Consider the following 27,854-nt stretch of genomic DNA (forward strand, 5'->3'; position numbering starts at 1 on the left):
GAGCCGCCAGGGGTCGCTGTTTGCAGATCAGTTCAGGCTGAGATAATCCTGTTAGAAGACCGTGCGATGGGAAGAGTGCTTCTCCGATTCATGCACGTGATGCTCGTTTTTAGATGTTTACACAGTGTGCAAAACAAACACATTTTTTCACATCATCCTTGATTACACATTCAATTTTCTTCTGCCGTCATTTCTTTGTCTTTCCAGGCCCGCCCACTCTCGTCGTCTTCGTCTTCTCGGTACACCCAGCGTGCACACACACACACAAACACACAGACCTATTCCTGCTCTACTGTTAGTGTTCATACAGCGCACACCCCGGGTGTTCCTGTCCAGGTGTTGTCTAGACGGTTGCAGTCCGGTTGGCCATCTACAGAGCTCTTCAGTCGAGAGAACAGAACCGATATCAATCGCCTTCTGATGGGCTTCATCACAAGCAAAGATATTGTAATCCAGAGTCATCTTATCGTCGTCTACATTGTAATCGCCGGATCGTTCTCCGAACTGAACATGTCACAACGAGGCTGTTGCCACTTTGGTCAGAAAAAGTTCCACGTTAGGGTTCCCACATTCTATGAGCGGCGATAAAAATACATTTAAAGAAGAAAAGAGGAAATCGCTTGAGACAAGCCAATAATTTTACAAGTTGCCATCGTCAACAACTCAGCACAGCAGGAGGAGGGCTGTGTTGTTGTTATTGTTGTTGTTGTTTTTGTTGTTGTTGTACGTAAAATAGGTCAGGGAAGCAGCGAGATGCAACTTTGTGTGAACAAGGTCAAGGCTAGATGAAGATGCTGTAAACAAGGTCCACATATCAGAAGAGATGCCGCTGAATGTTGCTCATTTGAAGACGACACTAACCTAAAATAAAAAATAAAAAAAGAAATGTGAAACGTCAGCCGAGGCGATGCTGCTTCTGTAAGTACTTCCATAAACAAGGACATCAAAGAGCAGTGTAGAATCGACAGGGATTCGCTAGTGATAAGGCTGCAATTTATGTCCTGTGTGCCTAGAACACCTCTAGGTGTCCGCAATGTCGCCCACTGTATTAAGTTTATGATGCCATGAAAGTGTCGTAAGTCAGCGTGCGCCCCCTGTCGTCATTGCCGGGAGGTGACAGCAGGGGGGTGAGTGGCACAATGATCTCCTTGTTCTGACCCACTCTGTCATGCCTTTCGGAGACTGAGAGCAGCATTGTGCTGGTCCTTGTGGGTGTTCTACACTTCAACTGCTTGGGACGTAATTTGTACCCGACAGTTTGATAACTAACTGTGACAAATAATCCACACTTTATCTCTTTCTTCCTTGCTTTCGTTCTTTTTTTCTTTCTTTACCGTTCTCTCTCTCTCTAGCTTCAACTCAAAGAAGTTTTTTAACATGAATAGTATCCACTTTTTTATCGATGATTTATTTGCTAATTTGTTTACTAATTAAATACAACAAGTCTCCCTCTCCGAGTGTACCCGTTGAGGATCTCCGAGTCAAGATGAACTGTGATGGCGCCCACCTACAGTCAGGTATGATTTGTCGCTGAGCAAAGACCTGCAATGACCTGGCGGACACAATGTCTAGCAGAACAGTGACAATTTTTTTCTTTCAGTGTGTTTTTAGGCAAAGATATACATTTTTTTATTTTCACTGAAGTTTAAAAGTGATAAGGCCGAGTAAGATTGATGTTGGTTAGTCTGAACATTTCACTTCTTTGTACTCCTTACTCTGTGTATGAAGTTCGGTCAGTTGAAAGACTTACAGAAAAACTCATCGAGAATCTCGCACAACTATTCGATTTATGACTGCTGCTGTAACAACTGACCCCAGAGTGAACAGTGAACACTACATGCTGACAGAACATTACACTCGCTACTCAGCCCTCAGCTCGTTGTCAGAGAGAGAGAAGACCCACAGTCGCCCACCCGACAGGTTCCACTGTCCGCTAACTACTTACCCATTATTTACAACCGTCCGCAAGTGCGTTCGCCCGAGAGTTGTGGTGAAATGACCAATGGCTGGAGGACAGGATGTGCTCACCTGTCTCACCGTCTGCCAGTCGACACTCGCCGCCTGAAGCATTTCGTGCATCTTGTGCAAATCATCGTGAAATACAGTTGAGCCTCACTTCACCGGCTTCACTCTAAAGCTGAAGACATAAAAACACTCCATTGCCTGCCAGGACCCCTGTGTGCACTTTACTCCTTCTCTCCATCTCTGCGTCGGTCTCTCTGCAGGCACTCGCCTCCCCTCCCAAATATTCTGGGTATTTGTTTAGAAGTTTGTGGATGTTTCTGTGACCAGAAATAGGAATTGCACCTTTGTCAAGTGTCGTAGTTCCCACAAATTGTTGAAGTGCGTTTGGACTGACTCGTTTTTTTCTCAGCCGTTTACTCAGGATGTAAAATTTCTTTCTTTTACAAAGTATTTACCTTTCAGCTTATTATTCAAGCGCATAATCGGCATTTTTCTTACATCGTCCACAGGCAGAGATGGGACGGAATACAAAGGCATGTCCGTGTCTGAAAATTCGGACACTAACGAATGACATTTGTAAAGCAAGCGATCTAAAAACAAAAGTTGTATCTGTATCAACCTTCATTCTCGTATATAAAGCATCTATAAAAGTGAAACTAAGCAAGATTTCGATTGTTATCGTCTGCTCTCAGTCAAGTGCATTCCCCACATGAGAGCAGAAGTGCAAGTACCTTCCACCCGCTATTCCTCTTTCTTTTTCTTTGAGGGCTACACTCCGACTGACCGTCCCCTGACAATATTGCTAAGTTCACGCAGTCCTCGCGGCCGGAGGGTATCAGAAGACCACGTGACTGTAGTTTTCCATCACCAGACCTCCGCGGAGCGAGGACTGAGAGAATGGCTGATGCACCATTGTTCGAATGTCTGCTTTATTGCTGTGCCACCTGCTGTAAATTTCGCTTCGGCAAACAGGATTTTCTGGACAAGAATGTGTTTGTAATCGTGATCCTGGCCTCTTGAGGGTCGACGGGTGACAGGAGACAACGTCACCGGTCACGTGACCCACGAGAAGATAACGCCGGGCGAGAGCTGCACTAACCATTGTTAGGTGTTGCGCCTGGACAAATACTCCACCGCCAGCGATGGACAACTTATACAGCGGATGTCGCAACCTGCAAAAACAGAAAAAAGAAGAAGAGCAATGCTGAAAGGAAGAAAGGAAAGAAAGGAAAAGAAAACGAAAGAAAAAAAACTATTTAAAGCGAACAAGAGCGCACAAAACCACAGAAGACACAGCAACAGAAAGTGTTAGAGGTACAGGCACAAGGCACACACATGCATCTACACGCAAACAAACACACCTTTCACTGAAACGACCGACACTCTCAAGATGAATTATTTTTTGATGGTCCAGACTTAATTTAATTTATTTATTCCTATATCCTGAAGGACGGCCTAAGTCATGCAAGATGCCATATAAGAAATACGTGTCAAGGTGTGTAACTCCACAGAGAATGTATTCATCTTTTGAATTTATCCATTTATTTTATAGAACAGTATTTAGTTCCCGAGCAGATTTTTTTAAATAACTGTAAGCCCAGGTGTTATCAAGAAATGATGAAACTCTACTGTAACTGGTTGTCAGTCTGTCAGGAGTAAAGCTGACTTTCTTGAGGTCCACTTTGGACTTGAACATGAATATATAAAATTGTCTTTGAAGTTTTGCGAACCTACCGAACGTTCCATGTGCCAATTTTTCAGTCCTAGAATACTGGAAACATAGATAGGTCATATTAGAGTACTGGAACTATCGGTTTTTTAAATAAGACTGAAGCTCTATTGATAACCGCAGCTACACCAGAGTGCATTCGCTTTTTGTATAAAATAACGGTGTCGTCTGCCTTTTTCCCATTTGAAAACACCATGACTGAGGAGTTTCCCTTCAGTTTCCTCTCACATTCCACTGATCACATGTTTCATAGTGCTTAGTATATTCTGTAGCTTCTATTGTATTGCATGATCCTCTGCCTACAACAGTCAAAAAATTAAAAATTTACCACCTGCTCACGAGAACACCTACTGTTCACAGACTGAAATAAATGTAGAGGGTGAGGATCTTTTCCCCTGCCCATCAATAAAAGTTTCAAGAGAATGTAAGGGTCATTGAGTCATGTATAGAACCCAATGAGAACAGCAACAACAAATATTTTCCAGACAGTTGTGGAGCATTAGACGTTGGGATATAGAAAATATAGAAAATATAAATGAACGAATAACAGGAAGAAAGAAAAAGAGAAAGGTTTGAAAGAGAAAAAAAAACAACCCCAGCGATGTTGAATATTATCACACCTTCTGTTACTGGCTTCCTAGGACACTGCACATTAAAACTGTCGTGTGCCTCACAACGCTCAGCACACGAGGACATAAACAAAGCCTTGTCCTCAGCCATCTGACCCCCGAGGTACGCCGTGCGATGTTTATGCGACGTGGCTGTCCATAAGTCTTCGTCTGGAGCGACCCGTCGCTGCCCCGGAATGTCCAGGCTGGACGGGATGGGGATTACACTGGTGCCAGAAGTCCCGCGAGATGTAATCCCAAAATTAACGAGCTGGCACGGACGAGCTTGAGGTCGACGGCGCGTGCAAAGACGTGAGACGACTTCGTCGATTGTCGCACGACGTAGTCAACACGAGCAACAACCCTCCAGCGGGCAACGGACATTTGCTGAGATTGCAATGTGACAGTTCAGTAACAAACAAACAAACACGTTACAATTTTTGAGTTAAAAGTAATGTAAGCATTTCACACGTGCAAGTACATAATAATACGAAATTAATGTAGTAGAGATAAATTCATGAAGAATCAAATGCTCCTGTCCGCGGAGGACCAGATGGTCCTGTCCATGAAGAATCGCATGGACCAGATGCTTCTGTCAATGGAGGACCAAATATAAGTAAGCGCACGGTTAGTATATTCCTCGGTTAGCAATCCTCGTCCCCCACTCCACCCCATACCCGCCACCCCCGTCAGACTCTCGAGGACTGGCAGTTGTTGTGAACACACAAGGGAATGGATTATGACAGGAACTGACAACCTGACACGCAAACCTCTTGAGCAGAGGCTATCAGGATTTTCTTTGATGTGGGTGGGTCAATATTTGCCCGATAATATAATCCATTGAACTCGATCGCCTCTCGAGTTGCGCACTCTTGGCCGACGTGTGAGTGTGCGGGGGCTGGAAAGGGAAGGAGGGACCTCTCCAAACCCAGGGAGGGGTCTACAGACCCTGGCCAAGGGGAAACCCGATGCCAGGCGCTCTTGCCAGACTAACCCTCATGGAGGCGAAGTGCGAACAAAGCGCACAATAAGGTTCTATATCGCGGTAGACCCAGACCCGTTCTTGGGTAAACTGGCGGTGTCGTCTCGGCGAGCCCGGTCCACGCCCCAATGAGGATGATCGCCTTGAAGTGTCTGAACGCTACGCCCCCTGCAAATGCAGTCCATGAGGCCCCCAGTCACGTGGGCAAGCCAGCCCTCACAGACCCTCTGAATTACGAAGACCTTGTGAACCACGAGTGGCAAAAGACCTTCCACGACAACACCCCCCCTGACGACAACTGACTCACCATTTGCTCACTTCAAAGAGCACGATCGCTTCTGTACCACAAACACCGAGACTGTCTTTACAGAAATGAGCACGACTATTACAAAATGTAGGCCAAAATATTTCAAATTTAACTATTTAAAAAAAAAAAATGTTTATTCGACTTTTCAAACACTTGCAGTTTTAATTAATGACTGTCTCGTGTGTACTCGGTATATTTAGTTTTTTTTTAATTCTAGAAAAAATTACGTTTAAGAAAAAAGAGACAAAACAATTGTATTATATTGACGAGTGCTCTTTTTAAACCAGATTATTGCAAAGTTAATCGATTTGGTTTACTGGCCATGAATATTGTGCCCCTTGCCCCTTGCCCTCAGGGCTCTTCATGCCGTCAGGGTGGACACGTGGAGTTCTCTCCTGTGATGTCCTTGCTGCGAGCGGTTCAACAACTTGGCACGAGCGAAGTATGTCGAGTTCACACAACATGGAGTTAATTGGGTCTAGATATCTGCCAGGTCTACAGACGAGCAGTCCTCTGTTTGAACTAAGTGTGTTTTGGGGACCGACTCATCCCTTCCCTCTCCCCGCCCTTAAAGACGAGAGCTTAAGGAGCTGGAGGAAGGACAGAAAGAAAAGAAAAACTCTACTTACGAAGTGGATAAAGAGGGAGTGGCAAAGAGGAAGGGGAAGATACGAAGGAAGAAGAAAAGAAAGCCCCTGAAGGTCTTCTAAACCAGACATTTATGGCCGAATGTTTGATCAAGTTTTTAATGAATGACTGCTAACCCTGATTAAACGTTTGGCCATGTTTGTTTAGTGACCATTTCTGTTGCAAAGGTGACTGTCTCGACAAACTCGCGATTTTGCACTTAGAAAGAGAAAGGATTGATTATTTCGAGCTGGCAGAGGTAGACGACGGATTGTGGGGAATGCGTATCGACATTAATCACAGAAGAACATATAAAACAAAGCTTTCATCCAGTCAATAGCGAGGACAAAAGATTTGATTCCGTACGGACACAGGTCCGTCACCTCTGATTCGGGGGCTTCGTATGCCTCATTTAAAAATCATCAATTTACCTGAACCCCAGGGAGACGTCTGACGCAGGTGACACTCAGGTGTTGTGGGCGATATTCCCTGGTGCCACGAGGAGGGCCTGGCTACAGAATCCTCCCGAGGTCATAAAAGTCAGCGCCGCTTGGGATTGCGTGTCGAGGTCGTTCAAACTCCTTCATGCAGAACTGGAACTGGGCAAGAGAATATCCCTACCTCGTCTCGCAGTGACACCGTGTGTCCGAGAGGAGGGGGAAACAGCAACGATAACTCTGCATGGGACTTGGAAGCCCCGACAGTGAAGTGCGCTGCCCTTGCCGCCGAGCGCTTGACATCAACCTAGGACGATAGAGATCGTGTATCAACCTTGTATCAACCTTTCATCAACCGTCGTCGGGACGTCCGACATCGACGTGGGCGGCGCACTTGGACTTCAAGCTGCACGCTCCTCCCGTGCCCTACCTGCCCCGCTCTGCCCCGCCGTGCCCCACTCTGACCTCCCATGCCCCACTTTGACCCGCTGTGCCCTTTGCAGGCGATACCTTAGCAAGCTCAGCAGAGAAGACACGAACCAAGAGCCATGCAAATCAAATCACATCAAACTTTATCGCTCATATTAGATGCTTGTGACCATCATCCGTGCGGTCCTTTATTATTTTTGGGAGAAGGATGGTGATGGCGGCTTTTCATGTTTTGAGCGAACTTCTGATGGGACGCTGCTCGTGGCACTAAGCAACAGCCACACACTTGTTGAAGCCACCCCATCACCACAAGGTGTGCAAGCCACCCGATCACAAGGTGTGCAAGCCACCCCATCACTACAAGGTGTGCAAGCCACCCCATCACTACAAGGTGAGTTGCACCAGGTGGTGGTGGGACTCGCGGCGTACCCTACAACAATTATGTCCGCCGACGACCCGAGAGGAAATCCAGACAAGTGTCTCAGTCCACCAAGAGGCGTCTGACAACAACAGCGCTGCTATCAGCCATCAGCCCGGCGCTGCACTGCACGGCCATGGCGGATGCTCACGGGTGACAACTCTCAGATAAAGGCCAAAGGAAAGTAAAGTGATCTCCTCACAAGGCCTGGCGAGACTCTTCATCGAGTTTCTCCTCGTGACAGGCGGCGCGGTCATCCATGTCATGTGATGTAGTTGTAGACGTTCACTCGATCTTTCGATTCATTCTTGTGAAGGAAGTGAGGACGAGGCTATGAAGGTAGAGAGATGACAGCTTTCACAAGGCCGATAGTCAGGGAGTTCACCTGTAACTTGTTTTATCCCCTGCTACCATACCCTGCTCGTAAAAGTGGTTAAAGAGTCCTACGTCTCGCAGGCTGAGAGAGACAGTTAATGTAGGTAGTTCACCGTGTCTAAAATTGGAGCCCAGTCCTCCCCTACTGCGGTCTTTACTTATATCGGTACCCGTTTCTGGTAATGCCAGTTCTGGGTGGGCAGGTCCCATGCCGGAAATCGTCTGCTCCACAATCCTTGGTACTTACCACCAGATTACGGAGCCTCATCTATTGTACAAAGCAAATTTTAGTTTCGGTTTTCTTTTGGTGGATGGGGCGGAATAAGACAGACCTTTGTGGTCAGAGGTCATTCTTGTCTTCACAGTCACCTGTGTTGTTGTAATTCTACAGGTTAATGGTCACATGGGTACAGGACATTGTTGGTGTACTCAGTCGAGGACCACCAGCACCGGCACGTTCCTTTGATCCTAGTCTTTGCTTACATAACCAAAGTTGCAATGTCGGGAAGATCTGCCCCACATCCTGATTTCCTGTGGCCTCCACATAACTTTGCCATACTTGGTCAAACTTTTAACATTTTCTTTGTTAAGAAAGCCCTACATGACATCAACGGGCAGTGATCCAAGCACCGAGAACACTTGGCTTTGTAATGATCTGCTAACCTTGTTTTAAAAATGCTTAAAAAGTGAACAAAGCCAGAGCTCACCGCTAATCAAACGTCGAAAGGAAAAGGGTTGGAGGAATCTTTTAACTATTTCAACTGAACTTTGTCTGCCCCTGTCAAGAGCTGACGTTCCAGCCTGTTTTTCTCGCGTTTACCCCTATTCTGCTCGCCAGAGTGTCGCCATCAAGGTTACCAGCCGCCATTTCGTATCCCACCCTTATCACCCTGCACCCTGCACACCGGACCACCCGGCTTTCAGTTTGCTTTAGTGAAAGTTTTAATGACACCCGTGCTTTGTAGAAAACCTTGGCTTATCAGAGACGTATCTGCGTTGTGCTGGCACTGGTGTGTGAGTGAACGCAGCTCACTGCCACCCGCGACCTCTGACCTCGCTGCTGCTTCTGGACCTTCTGCCGCCGTGTCCTCCACAACGTCTCGCCCAGTGTCTTGGATTAATGCCTAGGGACAGAGTTTCCACCGTAGAAACCATGGTTACCTTCCTACGAGTGTGAAAGTCTTTATGAACTCCTTTACAGTCGCTTACTCGTCTAGTGAGTAAATGGATCAAGCCGTCTGGGAAGTCAATGTACTTATCCATTTATGCCCGGAGAATTATGACATTGTTAAGCTAGTTTCATCTATAATTAAAGATGATCGTGTAGGTGGGGAGACTGGTTAAAACTTTTGAATATTCAATGTTCATCAACTCACACCACGCTCAGTGTTCAATACTGCTCATCACCCCACACCACACTTGGAAAGTAAATACTGATCATCACTTCACACTTCGCTCGGTACAAGACTGTTCACTAGTCCACACCACACTCAGTGTTCACTAACCCACACCACACTCAGTGTTCACTAACCCACACCACACTCAGTGTTCACTAACCCACACCACACTCAGTGTTCACTAACCCACACCACACTCAGTGTTCACTAACCCACACCACACTCAGTGTTCACTAACCCACACCACACTTAGTGTTCACTAACCCACACCACACTTAGTGTTCACTAGTCCACACCACACTTAGTGTTCACTAGTCCACACCACACTTAGTGTTCACTAACCCACACCACACTTAGTGTTCACTAGGTGCTGCTCATCAACCTGTATTCAGTATTGTTTGCCAACCTAAGCAACACTCCAATTGGAGATAAGTTATGCTCATGAGTTTACCTCACTGACTGCTGTAGACATCTCATCAGACTTCTGTGGAAATCATACAGCAACATCGGTGCAGATACCCACCTTCATGATGCTTTCTTTCATTAAAAAAACTTCTTCATTTTTATAAGTTTTTGTGAAAAAAACCTGACGCGTTAGATAAAAGAAAACATTTCGATACCTTGGTTGGTTCATTTAATAAAATCTAGAGTTGTTTTATCGGTTTTGGTTGACAGAAGCCGACACTCACGCAAGTGAACCTCACACACACACACGCACAGACTCACACACACACTCACTCATGCACGCACACAAACACAACACAGAGAGAGAGATGTCGGATGGGCACGTGTAATAAACTTTATAATGAAAGGGGGAGTGGGGGACAATCCTTATCCTTGACTGGATGAACCCACCTGTTGACAGAGCTGGGCTCTTGCAGGCTGGTGTTAAGATCAAGGTTATCTGCCCGTTGTGAAGCCAGCAAACATAATTAGCCCGGAGGTACAAGATGTAGCACCCATCAAGTGTCGTTTGGTGTTTGCATATCTCGCAGCCTGGGCTGCAGTCCGTGTGTTGGCCTGTCGCCGCTAGTCCCAGTGGCAACAGACGACAGGGAAACAAACTGGCTAAAATGTGTTTTGAAAAACAAGCCGACAGAAAGAAGAGAGGTACAAAGTGATCGCGAGGTCTCTCAACCTTTTACAAACTACAAGATTAACTCTTCCCCGGACTTGCAGGCAGCACGATATGGGTCAAAGTTCAGTGTGGTGATGACATGCAAACCGCGCAGTAAGTTAGTCCGAATAAGGAATCAGTTTGTTTGGAAGATTACTAGGTTCTCTCAAACTGAGGAAGACAGCCGGGTATCGGCAACTGAAACTAAGCCCAGCTCAATGGCACGCGCACGCGCACACACGTTCGCCGGTCTTTCATTCAACATTCACAAATCTATTGGAAACCTTTTGGTTTAGGAATGGTACATAATGGAATATATTATGCATCTGTTTGTATACTTATATTATATTGTTTTTGCTTATTTAAATATCGTATACGTATTTGTTCACAATCTATAGTCTTACTGCACCATTTTATCCACCTGCAGACAGGTGCATTTATAAGTCTTACAGAGCTAATATCGACATATTCTAGACCATTCATGATCGATTTTCACTTTTATATTTGAGGACAAAGAGCTGAATAGTTTTAAATATTCGTAGGGCTATTTTCAACCTCCTCCTCCTTCTCCCCACCCGTATCCGACAGCCACCCCTCCGCCTAACGACAGGCAGCAGACAGTACAGACGATCATCTCTGTGCTGTGACTTCACACTTACTCATTTTATTTATTGGCCAGAAGCCCAGGGGAATATTTAGCCACAACATCAGATAAAATCAATCATAATATCGATCTGCAGAGAAAGCCCGATATTCCAGGGACGTAACTCTGCCAATCGTTGGCCAACCGCGACAAGAGTTGCTGTCCCTGTTTGTGACCCCTCTCCTCCTCCCTACAGGGTTCCTTGGCCAGTGTTCAGCAAGAACTGTTGTTAAATGGCAGTCTCACTTCAGTGAGTTTTATTCAACCTATAACAAGCTGCATAACAACTCACGGACCATGTCTCGTGCTCTGCAGTGGAGCGAGCTGTTCCCACTTTAGCATTTTTTAGCATTCCAGTATGGTAATGAGAACGGATTTAAGACATAACTACAGGGGCTGGCTTCTGTAAATGTCAACACACGCAGAGGTTTTTTTCTTTATTCGTCTTTAACTGCTGAGAGAAAGAAAAGAAAGAAAAGACAAGAGAGGCGAAATAGGTGGGACACACACACAAACGCACGGACAAGAAATGATCAAATGAATAGGAATATGCAATTAGCTAGTTTGACAGCCACACGTTCGTAAATTACAGGTGTTAGGCAGGACTGAAACTGTTTAGAATCACCTGTGCTCTTGTAGGTGAGCAGAAGAAGGGTTACTAAGTGGTTCCTCAGTCAACCATCTCAGACCTGCCAGCGCGGCGCTAGTGAAACTCTCTCTAGAACCTGTGCGATTCACTTTTTCACCTGAAGACTTTTATGTCCCACATTTCCCAGGTAGGCTTACTACACGAGTAGTCAAAAAAGGGGGCGGGGCTGAAGGGGACCGCTAACGAAAGACAAAGTTTTATTGGTTGATGGGGAGGACAACAAGTGGGTGATTGACAGCAGCGACACGCGAGGCAGACATACCTGGAGGGCTGCACGACACTCCGCACACAGACCGCGTGCCTCCGATACGGAGTAGCGACACTTACTCCCTCACACGCACGCACGCACACACGTACAACTGGTCCCTCCTCACCTGTTGCCGGTATAAATACATCTCGTGCAGCAGGTAATGTTCACAAGTGCTGAAGTGTCGCTCACCTGTCCTGTGTCGTGGAGCAGGGCACACTGGGATACTCATCAATGACATTGACCACAGACAAGCAGATGATGGACGGCGATAGCGTTCTGCTGACAGGATAACATTCTTCTCGCTCTGGAACCAGAGCTGTGTTCGTGTTCTAAACACTAACGTGCTTCTTGAATTATCTTAAAAATCATTTTCGGTTTTGTTTTCTTTTTTTTTCCCCCTTCACAGACTTCGGGGTGTGAGACCGACATGGAAGTTTCCAGCGGGTACTTGACAGCCTCCACGTCGACGAGTCCAGATTCGTCCAGTTCGGATACATTCGACTCTTATGCAGGCAATTCCTCGACGGAGGATTCGAACCCCAGTGCCTCGACTCGCCGACAGAGCAGCCGGCTGAAGGCGAAGAAGAGATGTGATGTCAGCGCCGATTCTGAGGAGGTGGACGGGTTGCAGTCTGCTGCAGGTGGCACGGGGTCTGCTGCAAGCGCCACAGCGCCGGGACGCTGCCGGAAGAGGACTGCTGCTGGAGAGGAGAAGTACAACCTGCGGCTGAGCTCCCTGGTCAAGCGCGTGCAGGTGGAGCGCAAGCACGCGACGCCCAAGGAGCCAAAGGGCAAGAGCAAGCCGCCGCCGCTCAGCAAGTACCGCCGCCGCACCGCCAACGCACGAGAGCGGATGAGGATGCGCGACATCAACGAAGGCTTCGAGCGGCTGAAGAGCTGCCTGCCGGAGATGGAGGAGCAGGAGCAAAAGGGCAAGAAGGAGAAGGTCACCAAGTTCACCATTCTCAGCCTGGCGCTCAACTACATCCACGCCCTGCGGCAAGTCTTGGGGTACGAGCCCCTGGATTCCGAAGTGTGCGGCACGGCAAGCGGCAGTGACAGCTGCGAGACTAAGTCGGAGTCCAGCAGCAGCAGCAGCAGTGGTGGCGAATGCAGCAGTAAGGACATCAACAACAATGGCAGCATGTGCAGCAACAGCAACAGTGGCGACGGTGGAAATGTTAGCAGCAGCAGAAACAGCAACGAAACGTGTAGTAGCAGCACGACCAACATCAACAGCAGCAACAACAGCAGCAACAACAGCAGCCTGAGCACTCAAGTGACCAACGTTACCAGCCCAGGCTCCACCACCAGCGACGATTCCGAACTCGGGGCTGATGCCGCCGCCTCCACACACATTCTAAGTGCTTCGCTCTCCTCATCATACTTATCATCGTCGTCGTCATTATCGTCGTCATCGTCATTGTCATTGTCCGACGACCTGTGCAGCAGCCCCTCCCCGGCCCCTTCAGTGCTGGATCTGAAGGAGTATTACCTGCCCTACACGCCGCTCCCCGCGGACTTGGGTGGCAGTGACTTGCCCCTGGCCCGAGCGCTGAGGATGAAGGACTACGTCCTGTGCAGTGACCCCGTCACCCCGGGGATGGAGGTGAGGGGGGATGCGCTGTGTTCCCCCTCTCCCTCCCTTTCCAGTAACTCGTTGTCCCCACCCCCGCCGCCCCTCCCCCTCCCAGAGGACTGCTTGATGTTCGGAGACACCGGCCTGTGTCTGGATTTGCCCATGACCCTGTCCACTCTACAGGACTGCATCGACATGGGCTTGTAGCAACGGATGCCGCGCCATCCTTGACCAGACCACCCGTCCTTCTTCTTTGCTTCTTCGTTCCCTCCATCTCTCGCTTTCTCTGTTCTTCTGCATTTCCTCCCATGGTCCAGTCACTAGTCTTGAGGACTGTGTGGTGGACCCGCTGCACTTACTGTTTTTCCTCCGCGTGACAGTGACCACGGGATTCCTACGCTGACATGAAGAGTTGCTACACTAGGGGGATGTGACCCTCATGCCTTGACGACAAAGGTGATGTGCAATAACGAGGCCTTAGCCTTATTATCACCAAGTCTTTCCCTCACAAGCAGCCGGACTGACTGGCACTACCACGTGTCGCAAGTACACACAGTAGGTAGAGCAAAGAGTCTGTGACCAGTGGCAGCAGTGTATGACCACAGAGTGTGTCCGACAGTGGGCAAAGTATGAAGACTGTCTACCCTGGGACCGGGGAGGAACCGAGTAAACGGCTTCTGGAACTGAATTCTTATCACTACCTGTGACAATTCACCAAGGACCCTGTTGGTCAGTCCACGGGGCCAGGCAGTGGGGATGTGACTGTCACCTCACGTGACCCACAAGGCTGTCGATGGCGAGATTATAAGTGCAAGGTAAGTTCGTTACAAAATGTCCTTTCTTGTGTGTAAAGTTGTTCACACTTACATAGACACATAGACTCTATCCCTCTATTCCTCAAAGACTCACCTGCTCATATTAAGATCACATGTGGTAAACTAAAAGCTGAATGATGAAGTATGAAGATCAGTCCAGTCTCTGGCTTTATCTTATTTCCCCCTTCTCTCTCTCTCTGTAAATGTAAAATTGCTAGATGTATATGGAGAGCTATGTCGATATTATATTTCTATATAAGGATATTAAAAGACACATGTCTACATTGAGAGTTAGGACTGAATGCAGGATACTAGGTACATGTCCGCATGAACGAGCTGCTGGTTAATTAATTACAGACTGACACAGCAGCGAGATGAATTAATGGCTAAAACTAGCGAAGGAAACGAAATCGAATTCTTGCCTGTTTCGGTTCATGATTATTTACATCTCTTTTTCTACGATTGTTTACATTGTCCCTCCCTCTTTTAATATTTTCTTAAAATGTTGACTATTTACTATTTGAGGATTGGTTTCATGGTCCAAGTCACCTTTTAGTTTATCTCTTTGGTATTAATACCTTGTTTACTCTGTCCCGTGCTTTTCTTATCCCTCGAATGTTCAACACCTGTAACTTCCTCTCTCAATGAGAGAGATCATCTACCTTGAGTTCGCCATTCTCTCTGTCAGGCAGTAATTCCTCTCTCCTCTCTCTTGCTTGCTGTACACTCGGTGCGGTGTTCTCTGCGTGAAGGTGAGTATATTGTGTTACATGGTGGACACAAATATTACAGAGTATGTGGAGTTTGTGGAACATCCTGCTACTTAATTCTGGCTTCAGTGTATCGTTCATGGTCGTCATTTAAATAAGTAGCTCCGAAGCTAGAAAAACGGAGGATAACCAGCGAAGTACGAGGACGGGGTAAGGGTGGCATGCTGTACACCTCACAAACATGGACGCACGTTTCAGTTGGTTTGGCGACAGTTTTTCTACAAGCATCACCTGAAATCCTGTTTCACACATACAACGTTCATCTTAATTTGTTCGGTTCAGAAGTTCCTTACATGAAGGGGTCGAACACCCGTGTAGGACGTGGAAGCGGGGTGTGTGGGACGTGGAAGCGGGGTGTGTAGGACAGGTGACCCGCGAGGCAGTGAAGTCGGCAAGCCTGGAAGAGTTACAGCTCTCTCGTCCATAGACTGGAGTGGAGGCTGTTGCAAAGTCAACTTGAAACACTGTCGACTGCAGGCTGCCCGACGTCAAGTGTCAGGTAAATATTATGAATTGCACGACCGTCTTTTATGTCATCGTCTCAGAAGCCAGGGGTGATCACTCCGAGAGACCCACTCAACAAAAGTGGAGGTGGGGGTTGTGGGGGAGGCGAGGGGTCGGCGAACACCTGAGGCAGCAACTCTTCGAGCTTCACCTTTTCACAGCCGACAGTCTGCCCGCACCTGACTCGACGATCACACCTGTGTGGCTTAGGTAGCGGTGTAGAGACGACGTGGGTGACGCCATGCTCACATAACTCGAGACACCTTTAAGGGGAGCAACCCTCGCGCGCAGGTCACGTCCCAGTCTCGCGCGCGGCGAGCGTTTTCCACGAGGCGCGAGACGAGGTAGTAGTCAGTCAGGTCACGATTGTACATGTACCTGGAAGCTCGACATTTTTTAAATGTGTGGTTATTACTACATGGGCGCGAGTAAAAGTTCTAGTTCACCCACAGCATATCGTGTGAGCCAATGAATGAGCAAACACCAGGGAGGGGGAAGAAGCGAGGTGGTGGGGGTAGACGGGTACGAGAGAGGAGGGAAGAGCAAGGCCAGTTTTGCTTGCTCAGTATGTTTCGGGTTATAAGAGTGAAGAATACAGAAATGAGGACAATAAAATGGTAACGATGGCGACGAACATTTATCTCTATGTGCACATGTTTGTGTGTGCGCGCACACACACATCCCTAACATTCGTCACGCGAGTATATTATATCAAGTCCGTGCTGCCCTTTATGTCTCTCATCCTCATCCCTTCTCTGTGCTTCCTGCCAACGGCTGATGACACGTAGAGACACATTCAACCACTGGCACGCGCATCGCGAGCAGACGGTTCGACAAGTTGTTTTTGTTTTCTTGTTTCTTCGGCGATCGGCGTAAACATTTATGTCGAGCAGACGTGCACGAGGTGGAGCGAGTTGTAAAGGATTAAAATAGTAAACTATTAGTTTTAACAAATGTGAAAACATTCATCACCAGTACTCTCCGCCCTCAGACAGAAGTTGCTCACCCCACTGGTCCCACTAGTGTGAATGTCACATTCTGGAAAGCAGTCGTCGATGATCTTCTTTCTTCGAAACAGTGGATTTTCCTTTATCGTAAATGTTCGTTCGTTCTTTTTCCATGTGAAGAAAGTAGAAAGGATGTAGCTTGTTGTTGACAGCCATAGACTCATGCTGCTTTCCTCTAACATGGACGTCACGAGCTTCTGTTTTTGCACACGGCACTGCGAAAACTGCTGAAAGCTGATTGGCTGTTGTCATTGCGCACCAGGCTAGTGAAGTGCGCTCACCGTGCGGCGCTGTGTTCGCCAGGGTTTCAAAGGGAGCGCCAGCCTGGCCTCCCAGAGGCTGGAACCTGGGGCCAGGTACCGTGGTGCTGAGACTGAACATTTCTCACGGAGCAGCGGGGACCAAGGTTGTGTGTGCTTGGGGGGCTAGTACCGCCCACCCCTCAGCCCCACCCCACGAAAATATTCCTTTTTGGCTGGAAGTCACGGAATGCAAACACGCGGCGTCAGCTGACTTGTCCTCAGCCTGTCGCCGAGCCCCGTAAGCCGACCCAGGCGCGCGCTCCGCAAACAGCATGGCGCGCTGGTGCCCGTATGTTGTCACCAGCTTTCTCTGACAATATTACACGGGATTACACAGATGTTTTTGAATTAATAATTTTTTTTTTTTTTTTTTTGTTCCTTCTGTATTTTCCTTTTCTTATTTTGTTCTTCCTCCTGTCGTTCTTTCTTTCATCAATCATTTTTCTTCCTTTCCTCTTTAATTTTTCATTATTTATTTATTAATTTTTTTTGGTGTCGGCAAATAATAAGAAACTCAACTTACCATACCTTTACAAATAAAAAAAAAAATGCAGATTAATGGATCGAGGAGATCGAGAAGAAAACGAAAGGAAAGGACATGAAGAGTGTATGAATAAAGCTTGGGCTCCCTTCCTCCCTCCCTCTGCAGTTTGATGAAAACGTGTGTGAGGAGATGACAGTCAAAGGAACCTGAGCAGTTCACCGTGAACAAACGGCTCTCACGGGGTGGCGCTGCGCTAAACAGCTCCTGTCCAATATTTTATTGCCGAGCTCCACTCCGGACTGTGACGAGCTCTTATCATCTGCCGACATTTTCCTCAATACGTCGGCAGTCTCGTCGTCAGTGGAGGGAATGGTAAGGTTTCTAAAAATAAAGCCGTCTCGCTCTGGATCTCTACAAGGGGCTGAACTGCTGACTGTCGTCTGCTCCACCAACTCGCTGTTGTGGTTCAACGTGACAAGCCTGGTTGGCTGAAAAAAGACAGGCATGCAAACAGAAGACAGAAAGGAGGCAAATACTAAAAGCAAATAGATTTTACAAGACACTTACAAGTCAGCTTCTCGAAGCCCCCGTCACCAATTATCTATCATCAAATACCCGCTCGTGTCGACACACGTCAAGGTGTCGTGTTTGACAACGAATTCCAACCGCCGGGCTGCGCGCGCTTCTTGTGCAACTCTGTCATCATCATTAGATGATCTGCTTTTCACCCACAGGGAGATCGCACACCGTCCTCTAGAGTTCCTCCGGCTGTTCATTGCTGTATGTGAATTGTAGTCTAGTCCTCCCCCCTCACTGTAACATTTTGACACAAACACATTTCCGGCGTTTACTTAGGTTCCACCCGGTGTCATCAGGTCGCCAGCACTTTATAGAGCGGCGCACTTTTGTGAAAATAGGTTTGTAGGGGGGACTTGGGGGAGGCGGAGTACAAGGACTGAATCAACAGTATTAGAAAATTAGAAGATTTCCCCCCATGCTGTGAGCAGCGCCTACTGGCATGTGCATGGGATGTATGTGAACCTAATGACAGGTCTGACGATATATCCTGACGACAGGTTGACGATATACCCTGACGACAGGTTGACGATATACCCTGACGACAGGTCTGACGATATACCCTGACGACAGGTTGACGATATATATGATAACGATTACATCTGAGCTGCTTCTCTTTTCTCTCGCTCTAAAGAGCTCCGTGGGAAACTGAAAGCTGTGTAGTTAGAAGTTTTACATTAATTTACCTCGGAAGCGGATCAACAATGAATTTCAGTTTTTAATATATTTTTAATATATATATATATTCACGAGAGTTGAAATACCTTGAGATTAAAAGTAAGCCTTAAAATGAAAACTCGTTAGAATGCTGTAACCTGCCAAGCGGAAGGCCCGTGAGTGAACTCAGTCGGAAAGAGTTATTTAAAATCCAGCGCCGCGTTCAAATGCACGGAAGGGGAAATAATTCGAAAGCATCGTCTGGTGGCGCTGCTCTCCTGCCCGTAATCCTCCGATTATACAATGGTGACAAGGCTAGCTTTATAACTGTCTGCTTGTGTCTCCCACACCAAAGTCAGGGCTGACCCTGCGCCGTGACCCCTGCAACCAGTGACACGGAGGTGAAGTGGAGGATAATCACACGTGCTTGTTATTGTGCGTGTCTTTCACACAGCGCACACTAGTCTCAGGGGGGAGGCCATTCACATGCAAAGGGAGGTCTCTACATGCTTCTTGTAGGCAATGCATGCACACAGTTATACCCAGGGTAGGTTGCTGGGGTGGGGTGGGGGTGTTGCAAGGGGACACAACTTGTAGAAATGACATCGTTTGAATGGCAATGAAAATATTTTGTTGACCCCGACAGCATCATCATACACCATCAGAGCTCGTCAAAACCAACAGTTTAGTGAATGTCACCAAACACTCATTTACTCAAAGCAAAATAATATCAGACAAATACAGAAATCATTTACTTCCTAAGGCAAGGTAACATGGTTTCAATGTGTAAGCTCTGCTTGCAGCCGAGGGCTGAGCAACATCCAGGTGCCACTCGTTGCACAGACCAGAGTTCATCCCAACTGGAGAGGGGCTCCCTTCCCCCTCCCTCATGCTTCCCCCTACCCCCGTGCCAATATTAGTTCCTCCTATTCCGGAGGCGCACAAAACCGGTTTGATATTTGTAATTCCTCCTTCCTAGCTGACCCAGCCGCTGAGTGGGTACCTGACCTCAGAGAGTTGGAGCAAAGAAAAGGATCGATAGAGAAGAGATAGGCAATTCCATTACATAAAAGCTTGCCCCGAGGATGTGTTTGAAACATTATTTTCCGACGACGGAAAGTTAAGAGTGCAAAGTTTTTAAAATCTAGGGTTGACCACTTATGTCTCTGTATTGCGCGACACACCTGTCCTTCAAGGCATGCTAAAGTGCAATTTTTTTTTTTATTCAGTTGCATGGGACTGAGCGAAATACAATAAGCAATCGGAATACGAGGTGTTTCTGAAAAGTAACAGGACTGGTGTTCCCAAACAATTTATTTCCATTCAAAGTAAATGAATAAAATAATTTCCCCTCAAAGTAACCCTACTTGAGGCTATTGCACTTTCTATCCTTCTCTGTCATGCTTCTCTGTCATACTTCTCTGCACTGCTGGAGGGATTCTTTTGGATGCCCTCAGCTCCGTCGGTAGGACCTTGATGGCCTCCACGCCTTCAAAACGGGTTCCTTGATGATCCCCTTGATGATCCCCTTGATGATCCCCTTGAACTTGAGGAAAAGAAAAGTCCCATAGAGCAAGAGCAGGTGAGTATGGATGTTGCTCCTGTCCGCGATGTTCTTCTTGGCAAGAGTACTGCGGGATGCTCAGGGGTGTGTGAGCAGGTGCATTGTGGTGAAGAGGAGGGCTGTAACAACGGAGCCGAAAGGCATCCCAGAAGACACCAGCAGTGCAGAGAAGCATGGCAGAAAACGATGGAAAGTGCATTAGACTCGAGAGCGTTTACTTTGAAGAGGAAACCATATAATTTTTTGTTTGAAATTGAAATAAATTATGTGTAACCCCAGTCCCGCTACTTTTCAGGCACGCCTCGTAAATATATATTTATTTTCTGCTTTTATCCAACAGAGATAGAACTTCTTCTACCCTCTACCCTACCACACTACCCCACCCTCACACACCCACACCCGCACTTTACGACGATTGTCAGAGGCACATGATGGCTGTCGTTAAAACAACGAGCTGCTGACGTCTCACCCGAGACTTCACGAATGTCAACTGTTAACTTAATTAACATTTTATTAATTAGAGTCCAGCTTTCTTTCAAGCTGTAGCCTTGACACATCCATGGTCAGGATATTTGACTTCTTTCTGCGCATGGGCACTCTCTTTATTTTCCTCTTCCGCGTCAACTGTCGAGTGACAGAACTGGCGGTTCACCACCTCGTCCAGAACCTTCTGTGCTTTACCTTCAACCCTTCACTCGAAAAACAAGTCGAGAGACTACTCAGTGCCTTGAACTGTATTATACATCACTGTACTTTGCGCTATAGAAGTCAACATGGTAATAACAGGAGTGTATTACTCGATACGACAACACCTCACGATGGTCTACAGCGGCCTCCTGCTCAAGGGAGTGAATAGAACGTCGTTCTCGGCGGATGGCCTCCCTTTTCCACCATCACTCAGCTCTCGTTTTCAGTTGTAAACTGATGCTTTTTGTGGGATTAGGAAACGTGGATGTCAAAATAAAAAGCTGTATGAATGAGCAGACGTTGATCCACCATTTTGACGTGATGGTAATGTAAACAAAGTGATTATAATGTAAACAAAGTGGAGAGACAGGAGTTCGCGCGGGTAGAGGGCGGGTGGAGAGACGAGGGCTAGTGAAGTGAAGTGACCAAAGCTTTTAATGGATATGAAAAGGTTGCGTGCGATCACAAATGGGTTTTCTTTTCAAGCCAATGGATTTGCCGTCTTTTTCTTGTTGGCCCGTCTGCTTGTTCCTGCCAACAGTAACGGGGCGATGATGTTTGGGCAAACACGCGTCAGTTCCGGTTACCTGCCCCGCTGACTTCCCGCACTTCTCGCGAGATATCGTATTTTCTCCATCAAACTGTCCGCCTAAGCGTTTGCTTGACTTTCTTACGATACTTCAAGAAAAGCGCCTGACCTCCAAAAGGTTACATCCTCTCCTACTTCTAGGTTCGCCCACCTTTGACCTCGTGAGTCTCATTCGTTTGCTATTAAGCCGCAAATTATTATTTTTTAAAAAAAGTTTTTATTTTCAGTTGCACTCTTAAAGGCGTTTTTCTTCCTGAAATCAACCCTCTTTTTTAGGCTTTTTTATGTTGACCGAAATTTGACCCCAACAAACACCGAAAACAAGCAAGATGTTAAAAGGACAAAGTGTTATTATGACAAGAAAAGTGCACGAGAATGAAATGCATTAGTGTAGTGAAAAGCAGCACGCTAAGTGAAAAAAGAGCTTTCAATGGGAACTGAGTGTTATTATACCGAGAACAAAGCTAAAGAACTCAACTTTCGTTATGACAACAGACGTGTAACAAGTGAAGCTACCCGCACACAAAGAAGCTGGAAGGACAAAATGTTGACAAGACCTCAGAGAAATAGTCAACAACTCTCAGTCGGACGCAAGTGAAGTTGACCGAGTTTTATCAGGACAGTAGCTAAAGTGCAGACTGTCCTCCGCTGTGCTGAATGAAGCAACAACGACAGGATGGGCTGTGGACGGCTACAGGTGTACGGACAACCGATACCCAAACACCGGTCACATTTCACTAGAAACATCGCCGTCCGCCATCTTCTTTCTCTGATATTTGAGTACACCTCGTCTTCTTGGCTTTGCGCAATTCCTCCCCACCCCCAGCTCTCGACAAGCTTGTACTTTACTTATCACCGATTTCCTGGGTATCTCGGATGTGATGGTGTTTTCTGGATGTCGTGAGTGTAATTGCCTGCACGTGGGTCATCATTAGCAGATGATTGCCAGTGGGAAGAGAGGATGTCATTTCAGTGACATTTAAATCGTTTTGTGAATAACTGACTCTTTATGACTCATGTCCCAAACGAGACTGTAAATCATGAAATGCAAGGTTCATACTCTCCGTCTATGGACCTCAGCTTTGAAGTCATCTTTATTTTTTTACACAATCTATCTTTGCTTGCTAGTTTCAAGGTAAGAGCCAATATTACATATTGCAAATAGCTCCACCCGTTGTATTGTGAGGTGTAAAGCACAACTTTTTCTCCAAGTGCGAAGCACATCAGCATTCCTTGGCAAGCCACACTAAAAATGTTAGTGATCATCGGCGTTCGTAGGGCGCAAGTCAAATTTAAGGTTTTTAGTGTAAATCACACCTGCGTAAGCTCACACACCTGCTTTCCCGATTGTTCTACTTCTCTCGTTTCTTCAAGGTGTGTCAAGCGGGACATAACTGCACGCGCTGTGCTAGTGTGATTTATCTCCCATCGTCTCGCACTTCTGCCGCGTGCTTTATGGAGGTTTTCACTTCCATCTGGGGACGTAGTGCAAGGTGAGGGAAGGTGACCATGTGGGTGACAGTGGCGGAGGTAGAGAAAGAGAAAGATAAAGTGGGAGAGATACGGAGAAAAAAAGAAAAGAAAAGGAGAATGTGTCTGTGAGTGATTTGCTGACATATTTCTGTGCTCGGGTCATAGCGCTAAAAATCTGTCATCAAATCCATTTAGCAAGATGGCCACCCTCCCATTCATTTATTCATACACATAAATCATGTTATGACATCGTTGGTGAACACTTCGTCTTCGGGAAATGAATGGCATGAAATAACCAGCGCCTGCCACAGTCACACCCGACTATAGCTACTGAAATACCCACTACCCTGCTCCACTTACTTCCATCTCAAGTTTGTGCAGACAGAGAAGTGAAGAAGGTGGGGAGTGATACACGGAATGAAGGCTTTTGATGGATGCGAAGAGGTTTGGTGCAATCTCAAATGTTTTCTGAAACGGAGTAGGCGACCAGACAAAAGAGTAACAGTTGTGATGTGCCACCTGTACGGAGGTTTGCGGTGACGTCCCTCAGCCAGCGCCATCTTTATTGTGCACGCACGCCTTGTTACGTGACGGGGCGAGAGGAACATTCGTCACCTCCGCGACTCTCGTTTCAGGGCGTCACCAGAAGCGGAAACCATACGCCGCAGAGCGTCTCGGTCGCGCGATTACCTTTTCACCCCACGTTTTTTTTTTGTTTTTTTTTTTTTGGGGGGGGGGGGATATGGGAGGGAATCTTCGAGGATTATTATTACAATGGGTTATCGTGCTCTCGCCGAACATCACTGACGAAGGAAAGCGGGGTAGATGAAGAACTATTTTCTCTCGTCAGGGTAGATGGCGCAGCGAGCGTCACATCCTCGTTGTTGTGTTGAAGCAAGTGTCACCTGTGCCATGAAAGTGTCTCAACACTTGTGGTTCTGCTTTGTCTGGACTGGGGGTCGCAGGAACACTTGTGTCCTGTTTAAGCAGACTTTAGCTTGATGAGCACAACCATAAATATCTGTAAGTTCAGCCAGTCCACGTTAACACCCTCTCTCCACCCAGTCCTTGATTACACCGGATCTCTTTCTTTCATAGAATATTTTTTTTTTCCTTTTAATGTATTTTAGTTCATCGGTGTATAGAAGTGGGATTGGAACCCAATGTTCTGACTCAAGGCTGTGAAGTTTATATCTCCTTGCGGGACAATACATTGTATTTTCAAATACAAACCCAACAACACGGGTAGGTGACTCAGGCACCTAAGGACTACATTTTTTGATGTGACAAGGTGTTAGTCTCCTGGCAGTAATTGTAACAAGGACAAGATAGCAATCAAAGCCGAGGACACAGCGGCCGTCCTGCCACAGTGGTGCCGGTGGCCAGAATGAGACCGTCCTCGTATGGCTTGGCATGATGCCAGAGCGGACCTGGTGTGGTGTGGTGGTGGTTTGGCATGTTGGTGTGGTGATGTGGTGTGCTGGTGTAGCAGGTGACAGACGTAATTTCAAGACGTGACAACAATTTCTTGTACTGCACGAACACACCATTTCCAGGTGTTGCAAGTTTTTTTTTTGTTTGTTTTTTTTTTGCCCATTGTCAGGAAATGAAAAGAAAATGCAATATATTTGTTCTTTCATATTCTTAGAGGTGTTGAAATATTCAAAAGTCAAATTTCCGTGTGTGAAGGTGCGTAGCTTCTACCATTTCTTCACTGTCGTCTGCATTAAAGAAGAGAGGACCGCAGATGTAAGACTTTATCTTAAAGTGCTAGGCATATGTCATAGTTCAGTAAAATGTATTTATTTCTGAGCACTTCATCAGCGGATGTAATGACTGTAATGCATGACACGTGACTTGTGCTGGCGAGATGGGAGGCACAAGGCTAAACCTCTCTACAGCTCGTCATTTTCGTGTTGATGTCAATCACAACATTTTATTACATGTTGCACTAACGTGAGAGGAAACTCACGAAACAGTTTAATGTCTTTGCCTCGTGCACGGAGGGACAAGAAAATGGCTGAAAGGACGTTACAGATGACTATGCACTCTCGGGGGGCACTGTGTGAACGCTGTAGGTAACGCACCCCTGCTAGCGACGTGTCACAACTTTACAATCACGGGTGGATGGGTAAAAGTTCAAGACTGAAGAAAACGATCCAATCACCCGGACACCCGGATTAACAACTTGCGTGCGCAGAAAGGAGTCCTTCATGTAACACATTGGCGATTGTTGTCTGAGAGATTAACTGCTCAGAAGGCATTGACTGTTCACTTGCAAGCGTCTGTTTTGCAAATCAAATGAAAGATACTGCAGGTTGAACATGTTTTTGATGCTTAAACCTTTTTACAAGAAAATATACACAAAGAACTTCGGCTTTATGTTTGCTTTTACAAACACCTCCTAATATTGCGGGAAAGACATTTGTAGCCAACAGCTGCTTGCCACTTGGCAGATGGTTCAAACCTCGAGGCCTCAGCTTTGACTTCTTCACTTGTCTCAGAGATCGGGTGGTCCAGTCGTTACTTCGTGTCCTGCCCCACCCGCTACTACACCGAGACTGCGACACTTTGCCCAAACACAAGGTCTTTGTTTTCAATGTGTTCGTCGATGTATCGAGTAAATTAATCAGTCCAGAACTGAAAGAATGCCTGCTCACCCACTTCACACACGCCTTGGCTATCAAGACTGTAGAGAGGACCTCAAGAACAAGGCTGCCATTGTTCTGGCAGGAATGACTTTTATTAGCACAGTTTTATTTCATGCATGTGGACAACACAAACTTTGATATGACACCAACTTCAGACGCTCCATGCACACGTGTCTGCGCCCTACTTTATAATACATATGTCCGAAGACTAATTTCTAAAACATTAGCCAATGTTTGGAGGATTTTTATTGGACAACCAAAAGGTTGTAAGCCTCGTGGTTAAGTGTGGCAATGAGGTATTCACGCATTTTGTCCAGAATATTTCTTTACAAGGTTGATGACTAAAGTATGCAACAATCAAACTAGACGACGGATATGTGTGTTCTTGAACTGGAGAGTTCAGCAGGACTTGTCCTGGATCTCTCTCAGACCGGGGTAAGCGCCCCAACGTCCTCGCCATGATGTCACGCACGAATGAGCAGGAACAGCTTTACCTGGTCAGTTCAGACTTTACCTGGCCATTACACCCCTGCCTGACAAACGGTAGTTAGGGGCTCTGGCCGCGTGTGTGTGTGGGTTAGGGTCCTGTGTGTGTGTGTGGCCCTCCATGTCCTGTGTGTGGCCCTCCTGGTCTTGTAGGCGGCTCTCCGGTGGCCTTATTTCACGGATCACTCTCTTGTCTCGGGGGTTCAAGTGCCCATTGTTTCGCAGGAACTGAAGCGTAGGCGGAGGTCAGGTGAGATCTTGGAGGTCGTCTTAGTCATCGTCTGGGGTCAAGGCCAACGTTGGCAGGTGCAGTGTGTGCATCAGGTGAGCTAGACACCGAGGTGATCGAGTGCAATCGGTTAGGAAGGGAAGGAAAGAGAATGAGAGAGCGCGAGGACGAGAAGAATTGAAAGCATGAGAGCAAGACAGGTCGACTGGAGTTCCGGGTAGAGACAAGGTGTCAACAGAAACACACTCAGTGTATGGGTAGGGGATGCAAGAAGTACCCGGGGTGGGTTTTTTTCTTAGGTCTTTCTTAATTTCCAGCCACAGAGTTGTGACTTTCTGTCATGACACAACTAAGATGAGTTTTCTTTTGCAGATGGGGGAGAACTGACTGTGCTTCTGTGACGTCACTTCCCTGTTTCCTGTGACCTTTGCACCCAGTGAAGTGGCCTCACACTGACTGACGCTGCTGTTCCATGTTACTCGGGTCTACACTCCGTGTCGTAAATTTACATAATGCAATAATTTAAAATAAGACATTACTACGAATGTGAGTACTGTATACTTCAAACATCGACCATTATTTCAATTAACTTCTTGCTGAATACGAACTATTTTATTACAAACTTTATGCTATTTGTTTTCCTTAGTAGAAAGCATTTATACGTAGGTAAAATAATACTAGCGTTTATTTTTTATGGTAATGAAAGAAATCTTGTGGAGAGGACATTTTGTAGAGAGATGAGTAAAGGTTTTGCTTTAGTAGTTGTCTCAAGAATTTAATTATCGACTTGGTTGTGAAATGTCTCACATTGTAAAGTGAATGTTTGAAGGTTTTGGCAGGAAAAGCGAGACTGTGCTCGGATGACCCTGCAAAACAAAAATCCGGTTGTATGTTTGTGTAACTTTGTGGCGAGAATGAATGGATCCATATTCAAACACAAATGAAGAAATAAGATTATGAAATAAATAATAAATACAAAGAGCTCTATTGAGAATTGTTATACCGACTTGTTGCGCTGCCTGCTGGTCAGAGTGCGTGGATCATCGCCATTGGAATAACTACACATCAACCCACCTGTTCACCACATCATCTACTCTCTCAAGCAGCTAACCTTAATAAATACATAAAATATCAAAACTAGTCTATCACATGTGTTTGTCCTATTTCGAGCTAAAGAAATTCTCTACACAACACTGGGAAGAAGCTGTGATCCAGAGATGTTATTAGTTAACTATGTTATAACGGGTGGACGCTCACAAGGTACCTGAGTTAGCCACCCAAGATACCCACCGCCTAGAAATCCGGAGACCACTCGACCTGTCCCAACGGCAAAACATACCTCCACTACAGAATAGAAGAAAAGAAGAAAGACAGAGAGAATAAGGAAGGAGTGTAACTGGGACACCGGCATAACCAATCTCCTCACCCGACACACTGGGCGTCACGTGGCTTTGTTACACAGGACAGAGAGCAGACAGCCAAACACGAGAGGATGAATAAATAACACAAGCTCACAATTCATAATTTACAGCACTACTTTATTAATAA

General features: G+C 46.5%; 1 protein-coding gene across 1 annotated transcript; it reads left to right on the plus strand.

Moving 5' to 3' along the window:
• Positions 1 to 11,869: 11,869 nt before the first annotated feature.
• Positions 11,870 to 27,288, plus strand: LOC112570689 (putative uncharacterized protein DDB_G0291608). Its single transcript, XM_025249255.1, has 2 exons — positions 11,870 to 14,327; positions 26,679 to 27,288. Exon 1 carries the CDS (start codon positions 12,361 to 12,363, stop codon positions 13,717 to 13,719), a length of 1,359 nt encoding a protein of 452 aa, XP_025105040.1. The 5' UTR covers positions 11,870 to 12,360; the 3' UTR covers positions 13,720 to 14,327; positions 26,679 to 27,288.
• The last annotated feature ends 566 nt before the right edge of the window (positions 27,289 to 27,854 follow it).

Source organism: Pomacea canaliculata, linkage group LG8 (assembly GCF_003073045.1).
Source record: "Pomacea canaliculata isolate SZHN2017 linkage group LG8, ASM307304v1, whole genome shotgun sequence".
Lineage (NCBI taxonomy): Eukaryota > Metazoa > Mollusca > Gastropoda > Architaenioglossa > Ampullariidae > Pomacea > Pomacea canaliculata.